This window comes from Talpa europaea (genome assembly GCF_964194135.1).
Source record: "Talpa europaea genome assembly, chromosome: 14".
Lineage (NCBI taxonomy): Eukaryota > Metazoa > Chordata > Mammalia > Eulipotyphla > Talpidae > Talpa > Talpa europaea.
Genome location: NC_140082.1, coordinates 33,667,792 through 33,681,804, shown reverse-complemented (window position 1 = coordinate 33,681,804; position 14,013 = coordinate 33,667,792). Strand labels below are relative to the sequence as shown.

At 36.6% G+C, this 14,013-nt stretch overlaps 1 protein-coding gene across 1 annotated transcript; it reads left to right on the top strand.

Annotated features, from left to right (window-relative positions):
- Positions 1–39: 39 nt before the first annotated feature.
- ATP5F1C (ATP synthase F1 subunit gamma) lies at positions 40–13,457 on the top strand (the record flags this gene model as incomplete). The annotated part of the gene is made up of 8 exons (XM_084253290.1): positions 40–95; positions 7,306–7,340; positions 7,963–8,094; positions 10,210–10,414; positions 10,944–11,087; positions 11,447–11,511; positions 12,803–12,958; positions 13,357–13,457. The coding sequence occupies 8 exons, from the start codon at positions 40–42 to the stop codon at positions 13,455–13,457; spliced, it is 894 nt and encodes a 297-aa protein (XP_084109416.1).
- Between the last annotated feature and the right edge of the window lie 556 nt (positions 13,458–14,013).

Here is a 14,013-nt window from a genome sequence, read left to right as displayed (position 1 = left end):
GGGTCTGTCTGACCGACCTTCAGCGGGCCCATTACCACCATGTTTTCTCGGGCGGGCGTCGCCGGCCTCTCGGCCTTGGCCGTGCAGCCGCAATGGTACGGTATAGCCGCGGTGGGGAGGGAAGGGAAGGGTTGCGAGAAATTTAAGGGACGCGGTCGGGGGGAAGGAGAAGCGGTGCAGGGGAGTGGGCCGGAGCCAGGTTCGCAGCACCGGCTGGGCCCCTCGCGCTGAGGCCCGGGAGAGCCGGGGCTGCAGGAAACTCCTTGGGACCGTGAAGGGCGCGCGCCGGGTGGAGAGAGAAGGTCACGCCACGTCTCCTGAGGAGGGACGGGGCGCGGTGGTGGCCACGAGGAGTGGTCAGCTTGGACCTCGGAGTTGAGACCTTAGTCCTACTGAATTTTAGGGCGGTCCTAGCTGCAATCCTGCTTCTTGCCAGAAACAAGGATGTTGGAGTCTTTCTTCCAGCCCACAAAGTGTGGGGGAGAGGAAGACCTGAGGAGAGGCCTAGCAAATGGTTAAGTTGTGGTTTTTGTCCTTGACGCCGTTTGCAGACTCTTCAGTGCAGAGGCGAGTGGCAACCAGAACTTGTGATAATGCTATGCATTATAAAATAAAATGAGTGGGAATAAAATGAGTTTCCTCGTGGGGTAATAGTTTGGGTGCAAAAAGGACCTTAAAAGGACCTTCCTCTGCCCTTTGGCGAGGACGGAAAAGACACCTAGCACTGTCTTGAAACCATTATGTTGAAGCAGTAACCCTGCAAGGTCATGCATGAAGTTGTCACACGGTCCTGAGGAGGAGGAGATAAGTGGACTTTAAAGTGTCACCTGTAAACTACCATGCACGTTGTAAGGATTTTTAACGTTGGTTCCCGGGAGGAAATTGCGTATTATTATAAGGCCTATTTATAGGCAGATAAAAGTTGGTATCGTGGAATAGGATGCAATCTTCCGAAGCCAGGCAGATTCTGGGGGGATTTCAGACAGTACTTAGGGAATTGTTAGCTAAATCCTGTGTAGTAGTTACCTGGTTTTACAGAAAGAGGGGATTCTAAAGATCTACCCCACTAAACTAGATTTTGTATCCTGATTTATGTAACGGACTATACTGCTTTAATTGAAATTAAGCAAGGAATTTATAACGGATAATGACGTAAAAAATTCTGATGTGAAATAACTACGTTAAAAATGTTGGTGGATTTGCCTTGGAAGTCAGATTTTTCTCATGCTGGAAAGGAGTTTTTGTGGGAAGTCATAATTGATTTCTCCCTCCTGTTAATCAATCAGCTGACACATTTGTTTTCTACCAGCCCTGCGCCAAGTTGGCACTGTGGAAAGTACTCAAATGTGGTGGTAAATAAATAGTTAGAAACTTAGTGAACTTGGTGGAACAGTGTGGCTTGTAGTGGCAGTCAGCATACATCAGCATACATCCTTGCTTCTTGCTGTACATTAATATTTTCTATTGGAACTTTCAGAACCTTAGGTAGAGTCCCAAGTTGATCTTTTTAAAAATGGGAAGTTTCTGAAGTGAGGGGAAAATACTTTTTTTTTTTTTAAGATTTATTTATTTATGCATACAAGCACTGGGATACAGGTCAGAGATGTGGGGGGGGGGGATTCACTAGAGACAGAGTGGGGAGCAGAACAGGAGGATTGCCTGAAATACACTGCTGAGGGGAGCAGCTAGCGAGACAGGAGAGGTCTGCTGCGCCAAGTGGGTATCTCCCTGGCTGGCAGGAGATTGAACTCATGCTGCAGTGGCTGTGGATAGCTTCAAAGGTTGTATCTTAACCCCTTGCACCACCAGAAATAACTTAAAAAGCCATCTTTAATAAAGGATTATTTTAAACAAGACTTCTCCTAGTCTGAGACAACTGTTGCCCAGTGCCAAAAATTGGAACCTCAGTCAACAGGAAACCGTTATAGTCCTGACTTTAATTCCTTTGGAATTTTGTTTTTAGTTGGTAGGTTTTATTTATCAAATGTCAGTGATCTACACCAAGCATATTCTACCCTCTTTTTCACATAGTCTGTCACTCAGGCGCCTAATGTCTTTTCCACCTCTTCTTTGTTTCTGCTTCTCATTCATTGTAATTGCCTTTCAGATTCAGAAATGAAATGTTTTACATGCCACAGAATTTGAAAGGGGAGAAAAATACCTTTGCCTTTACAGAATCTGTGAGGGTTCTGTGTTCCTTAATGAAAGCTTTCAAAAGTACAAATTGTCATATTTTTGTTTTGTCTTAAAGGAGATGAGCATGCTGACATTAAACCTTAGGCTTCACTAAAATTATAATCATGTTCTTTCAGTTGCTTACAGTATCTGTAAAATAGCCTAAGTTTTTGAAAATTAAGCTTTTTTTTTTTTAAGGTAACTTAACAAAATGGAGAATAAATTGGGAGAAAGAGTCCTGTTTACTCTTTTCAAGTGAAGGAAAATGTATTTTTCATACATGTTCAAAAGTCTCTAAATTGGAACTGTTTTTGATAGGTCATCAAAGGCCATACATTGAACTGTACACACACACTCTCTCTCTCTTTCTCTCTCTCTCTCTCTCTCTCTCTTAAAAGAATGAAAGATGGGGTCTCCCCTGGTGGCACAGCGGTTGAGCGCTGGGCTGTGAGGCTGCCTGCAAGGGTCTAACAAAAAAAAAAAAAAAAAAGAGAGAGATGGCATTTCAGGAAAGAAAATGCAGATTCTGTTCTGAGACTGAGATAGTAGATATTTATTTATTGTAAATTAAAAAAAAAAAAAAGAGCGATAGGGTATAGTAGAAGATATGGACTCTGGAGCCAGGCTGTGGGCTTTGAATCATGGCTGCTACTCACTTACCTGGCTGTGTGACCTTGGGCAAGTCCTCATCAGTTAAATGGAGTTATTAATAGCACACAATTTACTGAGTTAGTGTGACGATTAGAAGAATATTTGCATAGAATCATAGGAAAGTTGGAGAAATGTTTGTGTGGATCCAAATACAGCAAATGAAAAATGAAGGCGACTTTATAAATACAATTTCTACATAAAATTTAAGAAGGTTTACTGTACTTGTCAAAGAAGTCTGTGCCTTAGGACTTAGCTGATGCTTTTTCTTCATAATTTTTAATTTTATGCACCATGACTTTTTATTTTACAAACTCAAAGTACTTTCAAACTGTCTAATTTCTTTAAACAATCACTCACCAATCAGCTTTTTTGACTCCCTCCTCCACTGCTTTCTTCAGCCTTTCTGACAGTGCTGTATGATCATAATAGATTATGGTAACTTGCAATCTGATTTTCCATTCACTGCATTTAATGTTTCAAGTTTCTCAAACAATCTCTTAAGGATTTTTCAGGGCATAGTGCAGTTTTACAGAACACACAATTTATCCAGGACTTCTCATTTGCAAAACTTTTATATGCAGTAGAACAAGCTATTTTTGAAGAGATTAGTATCAACTGGCGATAATCTCTACTCAAATTGTACTTAAAAAGTAAAGTTGCAGCACAGTTTTAGAACTAAATGAAGACTCAAAATATAGCCTACAAAGCAGAGAGTTAGGACATGCACACAGCATTACAAATCACAAAGATCTTATCTTTCAGTTGGAATACATCTGGAAACCAAAACATTCTATATTCATGTAAATAGGGCATACAATTGAAATTTGTTCCAAATTGGAGTGTCTGCTAAAGACCATGATGTCCAAATGTCATTCCTTATTGTCTGTAAACTTGGAACGTTTGGGGTAAAAAGTTGTTATATCAAAAAAGGAGAAGATTGTCCCAAAAATGGTGTTACTTTTTCAAGTACCAATTATGAAAAAAGTATTAAATGGAATGATCGTTATTTCAGATAAATCTCTACTCTGAAGTAACAGAACTTGTCAGTGTTTGTGGATTTTTTTTTTTTTTTTTTGAGATTTATTTATTTATTTATACAAGCACTGGGTACAGTCAGAAGCGCAGGAGGGTGAGAGAATTCACCAGAACCAGAGCGGGGAGCAGCCGGGGGATCGAACCAGCGCTGCAGAGGCTGCGGGCAGCTTAGCAACCCAGCGCTCAACTGCTGCGCCACCTGGGAGGCCTTAGAACTTGTCAGTATTTGACTTTAGTGGACGTAATCTTATAAATAAACCTAACATTTTTTCCATATAGTTTTCTTTACTTCCTTTTGCTTTCTCTATAACTAAATATTAGAGTGGTAATATAGTTGATTTTTTTTTTTTTAAATTGGTTGCTGCCTTTCATACTTATTTTTAGTGCACAAAACTAAATCATAAAAAATGGTATCTTTATAGAAATAATTGAATGTATAGTACAGCGTTCTTATACCACCCTCCATTTTGAAGTTTCCCTGATTATTTGTATCTTACTAATACAATATGGTATACGTGCTACAATTACTATACCACCACTGATACATAATATTAACTAAAGTGCAGTTTCATTAAATTGTACTTTTTACTAGATCTGTGGATTTTGACAAATACATAGTAACATCTATATACCATAATATATCATCCAGAATAGTTTGCTGTCCTAAAAATGTCTGTCTGGAATTGTGGCCACAATTTACACTTTTTACTGTTGATATAGTTTTGTCTTTTCTGGAATATCTTGTCATTGGACTCGGACATATTTACCCTGCAGTTAAGTTCCCTCTGTATCTTTTGTGACTTTATAGCTCCTTTATTTTTATTGCTGTGTAATATTCCCTTGTGTGGATCTAGCATAGTTTCTTTATCCATTCATTCACATATTGAAAGATGTCTTATCTGCTTGCAGTTTTTAGCAATTGAGCATAAAGTACTATAAACATTCATGTACAAATTTTTGTGTATCATTGAGTCCTCAGCACAAGTGGGTAAATACCTAGAAACATAACTGATGGATCATATCTTAAAACTGTTTAGTTTTGTAGGAAACTGCCAGGTCATCTTTCAAAATAGTTTTTTTTTTTTTTTTTAAGATTGATTTATTTATGCATACAAGAACTGGGGTGTAGGTGAGAGGTCTGGGGAGGGGGTGGTCATGGTGAGAGGACACACCAGAGACAGAGTGGGGAGCAAAACAGGCAGATCTCCTGAAATACAGTGCTGAGGGGAAGGAGCAGCAGGCAAGACAGGAGAGGTCTGCTGCACCATGTGGGACCCCTCCTTGGCTAGCCTAGAATCAGACTTGTGCTGTAGTGGCTGGCAGTAGCCTGATCACGCTGTCTTTAGCCCCTGTGACACCAGGGAGGTCCCTCAAAGTAGTATATGTGTGGGTTATTTCTGGTCTCTCTGTTTCACTTCTCATTTTATTCTTTTTTTCACCAGTATCACAGTCTTGATTAACAACTACAGTGAGTCTTGAAGTCCAGTAATGTCAATCCTCCAATTTTGTCTTTCTTCAAAATTGTGTCAGTTTTTCTGAGTATCAGTCATTTCCATGTAAATATTATTGTCAGTTTATTGATGTCCACAAAGTAACTTGCTGGGATCTTGGCAATAATTGACATTTTAGCTATCCATGAATATGGAACCTCCATTTATTTATTTAGACCTTGGATTTCTTTGATCAGTTTTGTAGCTTTTCTCATAGATTATATACATTGTTTGCTAGATTTATATGAGTCTGCATATGGTAACATAGACTTATTTCCATTTTTAAGTAATGTGTGATTTTATTATTTTTACTTGAAACGCTAGTAGTTGACTTTTGTATTGATATGTGTTAACCTTGTGTCCTGCAACTTTACTTTAATTGGTTATTAGTTCCAGGGGTTTTTTGTTTGGTTGGTTTTTGCTGATTCTGTGGTATTTTCTACATAGACTATCATGGTACTTATGAATAAGGACGGCTTTATTTCTTCCCTTCCAATCTGTATACATTTTATTTTCTTGTGTTACTACATCAGCTTCTACTTTTCTTTTCTTTTTTGTTAGATTTATTTATTTATATAAGAGCTGGGGTACAGGCCAGAGGCACGGGGGGGGGGGGGGTGAGAGGATTCACCAGAGACAGAGCAGGGAGCAAAACAGGCAGACGGACTGAAAACACTGCTGAGGGGAGCAGTGGGCAAGACTGGAGAGGTCTGTCATGCCATGTGGGGATCTCCCTGGCTGGCTAGGAGTCAAACCCACGCTGCAGAGCCTGCGGACTCAACTGCATGTGCCACCAGGGTGGCCCAGCTTCTATTTTTTCTTCCAACTCGTTGGTGTATTGGGTTATATTATTTGATCTTCAAATCAACATTTGGTGATTTTCAAATCACCAACCTTGCATACCTGGAATACTTGGTTGTACTGTGTAACTGTTTTTAATACATTGTTGGACTCAATGCCCTAATATTTTGTTGTGTATTTTTGTATCTATATTCATGAGAAATTGTCTCTAATTTTAATTTTTTATAAGTTCTTTACCTGTTTTTGGTATTAGGGTAATGATGACCTGATAGAATCAGGAATTACCCTATAATTTGTCTTTTTTTTTTTTTTTTAACGATACCATATTCAAAATTCATTATCTGCAGGAAAATTGCCCCCGTTTTTCCTTTCTTGGTTCATGAACAGTATCCACTCAGATCATTAAATTAGCAACCCTTGAGTTAAGTCAGGTCATTCATCTTTTTTTCCTTCCTAGCCTAAGAATTTGCTCTCAAGTCTAGTCTCTTGCTGCTTTTTCAGCTTAGTCCAGGTTCTTGCATTCTTGTCTAAAAACTATAGCAAACCCTTTTTTGGTTTCCAAGTCATCATTATTCCAACATCATTTTGTACTTTTCACTGCCATTCAAAATACTAAACTGATGTGCAGCTTTATAAACATTCATCATTTCCCTACTACCAAAAAAGTAATATCTAAATTTATTAGTCCAACCTGTGTCTCCAGCTTCAAAGCTATATCCAGGTCCTGGAAATGCCCTCCTTAGACTGTCCTTTATGCATGCATTTACTGATGCTTCAAATGTATCTGGATAATTTAATAGGTAAAGGACTTTTCTTTTGTGGAAACAATATAGACAAAGAATGGAGATGGGAATAGAACATGTGGGAGTGCCATTCTGATTTCACTTGAAGGTTTGTGATAGAGTTAGATCAAATAAAACAAGACCTTTCATATACGATTCAATATCTGTTAAGGGATTAAACATATACATATATACATTTTTCCACGTGAGTGGAAAAATGAGGTGGCTGCACTAACAGCAGCTGGGGATGAAGTTTCTTTATGGGACATTCTTTAAATAATTACATTGACTTCGCAAACTTTGTATAATGTAGTTTTGGGGAGGGGTTTCCCAAAAAATCATAACTCATTTTTAAAAATTTTTATTCTCAGGATCCAAGTTCGAAATATGGCAACTTTGAAAGATAGTAAGTACTTTGTGTCATATGTGAATTAAGAAAAACTCTAAATTTTAACTAAAAAAGGCTTTTTAAAGCCTTTTTATTTATTATTTTTATTATTTTATTATCTTTTTATTATTTGGTTAAAATTGACAATATTATGTGATGTGCATGGGACACTGAGGTTTTGAAAAAGACCAGTGTGAGGTGACACATGAGAAAGATTTGTTCTGATTCTGTTTATACGGTAATTGCATAACTAGAAATATATACATGTATATATAACTAGAAATTATTATATATAATGTTTTGGAATATGTAGTTAATATGCCGTTTTCAATACCATTTAATGTTTTAAATGTATAATATCTGTTCTGTGTTTCCATTTTGCTTGTCTTGTCTAAATAGTAGCTAGGTTTGTCCTTTTTTAAATACTTGTTCCAATATTAAGCCTAGTGTTGCATCATGCTGTTAATTGATGGCCTAAGTACTAATTATCCCCAATATTAAGCCTAGTGTTGCATCATGCTGTTAATTGATGGCCTAAGTACTAATTATCCTATCTTGCAGTTTGGGGGGAATATTTCGATAAATTCACAAATGAGGATATACTGTAACTTCTTTATCCTAACACAGCATTACTTTTCAGTTACCAGGCGACTAAAGTCGATCAAAAACATTCAGAAAATTACCAAGTCTATGAAAATGGTGGCAGCAGCAAAATATGCCCGAGCTGAGAGGGAACTGAAACCAGCTCGTGTGTATGGAACAGGATCTTTGGGTAAGAGAAGAGTGTAATATATAAATTACAAGGAACAATTTAATATAAAGAAGATTACTATTAATGACTTCAAGTTGGTACTTATTGTGATAACAGACCTATTTTAAAGATTTAACATTTACTCATTTTCAGCAACTCTGTGATAGTAAGAATTGTTGGGAGTCCCTGCTTTATGGATGAGAAAAACTAAAGCTCCTTGAAATCAAGTAACTTGCCCAAGCTCACATATCTGTATGGTTTAGCACAAAGTCTGTCTCTGTTGTATGTGATTTTTGTCAACTTTGAAAATAAGCAGAACATTTTCTACACTATTCAGTATACTGAGTAAAGAACTTGGAAACAGTGTAACAGACTGAAATGCTTGATCTTCCCTTGTTACTTTATGATGTGATACTGTAGGGATCTTAGGGTGAGGAGGTAGTACCTACATTGGAGAGTTGACTAAGTCATGGATATGACTCATGAATACATGACTGGAATGTTTAAATATCACTGTAAAGAAAGCAAAATATTCTTATTTCCAAATTGAATATATGTTATCTATGAATTAATATATGTAATAATATATGCAAACTGTATGCCCTGGTTTTTGTGCTCTTCTCTATTTTTTAAAAAATATGTATTGAATACTATTAAAGAAAATGTTGTCTGAAAAAAATGACAGAGCACTAGGCTTCAGTGGAAGTGATTCTGTGCTTAAAAAATGCCACATGTGATTTTGCCCTAAAAGGTATAGCAGAGAATTGCTGTTAGGCTTCAGCATTCCCTGTCAGCTCTAGCCATTTGTTCTCATGAGTTTTTCTCTGGCTAGTATTAAGCATGTAGGTGGCTGGTAAATCATTCTCTAGCCTAGTTATATGAAAAAGGGAAAGTCATTTCCCTAGTCAACTTTTCTGCTGATAAGAATAGCCATAATAAATTTATCTTCCCCAAAAAGTCTGTAACTACAAGTTATTTCTTTTAAGAAACTGACTTACGTGTCTGATAGTATTAAAGAATTGTGATATAATACTAAAAATTCAAGTCAAGACTTCTAATGCTTCAAACTAAAAAAGTACTAAACTGGTAGGTATTAAATGGCTAATAAGTTTAAAAATTTGAAATTTAAAACAGGCATTTTGTACTGGATAATATATAAAAAGAAACTTAAAAGAAAATTCTCCTCACTCCCCTGAAATTTGGAATTGAGTATTTTTATGGAGAGTGCTCACTTAACAGAATTTGAGAATCACTCTCCTATACTGAAAAAAACGGTAATAGCAAGGAATTTTATTGAAATGTGTGAGTATGGCAGCCTTGAAGATGTACCTTTCAGCTACAGGGAGCACATGCTGCTGAAGTCCATCCTGCATTTGCACCCTGACAGCGTTTCCTATTGGCCGCTCCTAGCTCAGACAGATGTTAGAGCAGGCTTATTTCTGGGAGACTTGGGGCTCCGCACCAGTCTTTCTGAACTTTATTTGAACTGCATAGTGATCCACAAAGCTGCCTCTCAATCTTTCTTCCCTCTCTCCTTCCCTTGCGGCAGACTTGTATTGTGGTACGATGATTCTTCAGTGTCTTCCTGTTTGCTCTCACAGGCACTTCCCCAGTAAAATCTCTGTATATTTAATCTTATTTAATCCCCTTTTGGTCTCCTTGGAAAACTAGATCAACAAGGTAAAATTGTTTTAGTGGGCATCCATTATTTTAATGCCAACATTATTCACAAGAATTGGATACATTGTTTGTATGATCATCTCAGTAAATATTCACTTCCTTTTGGCGGGGATGGTGTACTGAAGATATGCATTCTCAGAAGTCTAAGATCGAGAGAAGTTGGTACCTCTATAACTCTGACCTCTTTACAAGTTTATGAATTGTACTAAAGATTTCTTTTGCATATTATTTAAGGTAAATTGGCCCATAGGAACTTTTGTCATAGATTTAAGTCTTTGTGATTTTCAGGCTGATTGTAAATGGAATAAGTACACAGATAGTTGTGATTCTAGTTGTCAGATGCCACCTAAACTTAAATGCACCATTCTGAAAACAGTCAACTCTTCTATAAATTAGAGATTATTGCTGTATTTATTTGTGCTATAAAGTTCTCTTGCTTTTTTGTTTGTTTTTAAGCTCTGTATGAAAAAGCTGAAATTAAGGCACCTGAAAACAAGAAGAAACACCTCCTTATTGGTGTATCCTCGGACCGAGGGCTTTGTGGTGCTATTCATTCCTCAGTTGCTAAACAGATGAAAAATGAGGTGGCCACACTGACAGCAGCTGGGAAAGAAGTTATGCTTGTTGGAATTGGTGATAAAATCAGGGGTATACTTTATAGGTAATTTAAATACATATTGGTCATGTTTAAAAGTGTGCTGCAAGCATGCATAAATCAGTTTCTTGGATAGTTTATTTAAGGAAAGTGTCTTTCGTAATACCTACTTTATACGGAGAGGTTTTTGTTGTGTTTTTACTTTTTAAGGATATATTAGAATATGTAGATTTCCCGTTTTCTGCTTCTCTTTTGCTTCTTCATCCAAACTATAAACAGAATGCAATGAAAATACAAAGGTTAATGACATTTTTAAAAATGAAGACTCTGAGGAGGTATGCCTAGAAATGTCAGAAGTGAACAATAGTTAATTGGAATTAGAAGGCAAGAAATAAAGGCATAGGGAAGTATAAAATAAAGTTCTTAGTAGGTGCTAGGGGAAGGAATAATCATGACTGGGTATGATAAAGTATGAAACAATTGAGTGAACAGTGACCCACTCAACATCTTGATTCAAAGTGATATTTTTCCCTGTTCCTTTTATTCTTAAGTATTCCATTAAACTATTTTATGTGATCTCTTCATTTTCCCATAGGACTCATTCTGACCAATTTCTGGTAGCGTTCAAAGAAGTGGGAAGAAAGCCACCTACTTTTGGAGATGCGTCAGTCATTGCTCTTGAATTATTAAATTCTGGATATGAATTTGATGAAGGGTCTATCATCTTTAATAGATTCAGGCAAGAAAAATTTAAAAATCAAAGCTTTTATGTTTACGTTCATATTTTTAAATAAGTAAATGTCTACATAACAGCTTAAAAATTATATTTTAGCCCTGGAAATATAACTACAGAATTGAGACTCCTAGAAGAGGGGGAGGGAGGGAGGATGAGAGAACACAGAGTGAAGGGAGCCCAATGGTCTAAGGTAAAGGACTATCAGTACTTTGGTGGTAGGTGCCTGAGGAGGTGTGAACTTAGTCCCCTACATCATCTATACATCTAGATGTATTGTAAACCAATATTAATCTCAATTTGAAAGTACATAAACTAAAAATATATGCTATTTTTAAATTTACATTTGCGTTTGTCATTTCTAGGTCTGTCATCTCCTATAAAACAGAAGAAAAGCCCATCTTTTCTCTTGATACCATTGCAAGTTCTGGTAAGAAATTTTTGTATGTAGGTAGTTTTTCTTGTAGAAAGTAGAGATGTGTGGGGCCTTCCTGTGGCGCCAGGGGTTAAGTTGCAGCACTATGAATCTATCCACAGCCACTGCAGCATGAGTTTGATCTCCAGCCAGGGAGCTACCCACATGGTGCAGCAGACCTCTCCTGCCTCGCCCGCTGCTCCCCTCAGTAGTGTATTTAAGTCAGTCTGCCTGTTCTGTTCCTCACGTTCCTCACTCTGTCTCTGGTGAATCCTCTCACCACCACCACCGTCCCAAACACACACCTCTGGCCTGTACCCCAGCTCTTGTATGCCTAAATAAGTAAATCTTAAAAAAAAAAAAAAAGGAGAGATTTGTACATTTAGGAAAATAGTGTTTTTCAGGGTGGCCTGTTCAGATGTAACAAAATGATGTTGGGCTGTTTCTATTACTATTAGTGACTTCCATAATATTTTAATGCATTCTTTGTTTGATGGCTGTTAACTCCTTTCTTTCATTAATTATACAAATACATACTTATTGATTACACAAGGATTGAAGAAGATAGTCAGAAATTGACTTCACAATCTATGTGTGGGAACTCCGTAACTACAGTGCAATCAGAAACTTAGAATATGGATCATTTGAGCAGTGTATTGACCTACTCAGTGAAACATTCTAGAAATAATATTCTGGAATTGATTCTGTTTTCTTAAGGCATTTTCTCCTATGCAGTCTATCCTAAGATGTACACCTTTTTACATTTCAGTATCTCTGACGTTGGGATGCTTCTACCAGTCAGTGACATGTCATTTTTAATTAGCTATGTTGTTTTCTTTCTTAGTGTTATATATATATGGTTTATAATCCAATAGTATCTTAAGTTTGATGAAATATAGTACTGTGTCACCATTTTACCCTAATGAAAGGATTTTGAAGTGTGTTGCTAAATTTCTGCAACATAATTACTAGAATTCATATCAGCCTCTAATTCTCCCATTCTTTTATATTAGAACTAAGTTTTCCTGACTGACACATTCAGATTCTCCAATAATCAAATGGCGAAATTGCAGTATTCTATTCTTTCATTAATTTCTTTATTGAAGAACATAAACTGACATATTGGCTTAGTGCTAGGCACTCGCCTAGATGCTGTGCAGAACATTTTATTATGAAATGCAGTGAAGTTGCTTTAAATGTTGAATTAACTTTGTAATGTAGGATTTTTATTATTATACTAGTAAGCTTTTTACGTTGAATCAGTGCACTATATGACCTTAAAGAAATTTATTACTTATTTTAACAGAGAGCATGAGTATCTATGATGACATTGATGCTGATGTACTGCAGAATTACCAAGAATATAATTTGGCCAACATTATCTACTATTCTCTGAAGGAATCCACCACAAGTGAGCAAAGTGCCAGGATGACAGCCATGGACAACGCTAGCAAGAATGCATGTAAGCATGTGAATAGATTTCTCCTGCCAGAATTGTGTTGCTGAGCGTAGCATGAAGCTTACCAAACATTACATTCTTTAAGTAGACCAGGAAGTAAGAGAGCTGGCATCCAGTACTGACTGTTATTGAGTCTCTGAAAGTTTTGACTAATTACTATCTCTTTCCTTCAGTTTTCTGTTCTGAAAAGATAGAAAAATAATGTCCTCTGCTTTGAAGGAAATCTGTTATTTAGCAGGCAGTAAGTTTGCAAATACTTTGAAAAAGTATTGTAAGAAGATATCAAAATGAAACAATCTTATTTTTAGATTGAGCAACATAAGTCTGTGAATAAGTGAATAAACAAGTTACCCTTTTCTAGTTTTAGATTTTGTTGTCTAATCTTTTTGCTTACTTTGTAGCTGAGATGATTGACAAGTTGACTTTGACTTTCAATCGCACCCGCCAAGCTGTCATCACGAAAGAGTTGATTGAGATCATCTCTGGTGCTGCAGCTCTGTAAGTTATTGAAGACAGCCTTCAAGCAATTGTTTTCCATGTCTCTCTTTTTCTGCTAGTTTAGCCATTGGATATTCAAAAGTTTTCAGTTTTGTTTTGTCTGCTATTAAACAATAACTCATTGTTTAAACATATAACTTTATACTTAGGATATAAAGATTTGGTGAAAATGGGGTCTCTGGTTTGTTCTGATTGTCTCAGCTGAAACATTCAAGCTTAGTTTTTTCTTTGAAATCAATATATTGCTTGCTTTCACTTTTTAGAGCATTAGGAATAAAAATGTGGATAATGTAATTTATGAAGTTTGTCTTTGGAACTTAAAACATTATAAACCAAGCTTTCTGAGTTATAGGGTTTGTTTTAAGTTATCTATAAATCAGTGAATGGCTAGAGGGTACAGAAATATTTTAGTTACTAAATTTTTTATGTCAGTACTGTAAGATAGTATAGTGCTTTCCTTAAGAAAATTTCTTGGTTGTCTAGAAAAGTTAATGTATGAGAAAGCAGGTGTAAGAGATGAAAATTCTCTTCACAAAAGTATTAAATTGAACAGGCACTAT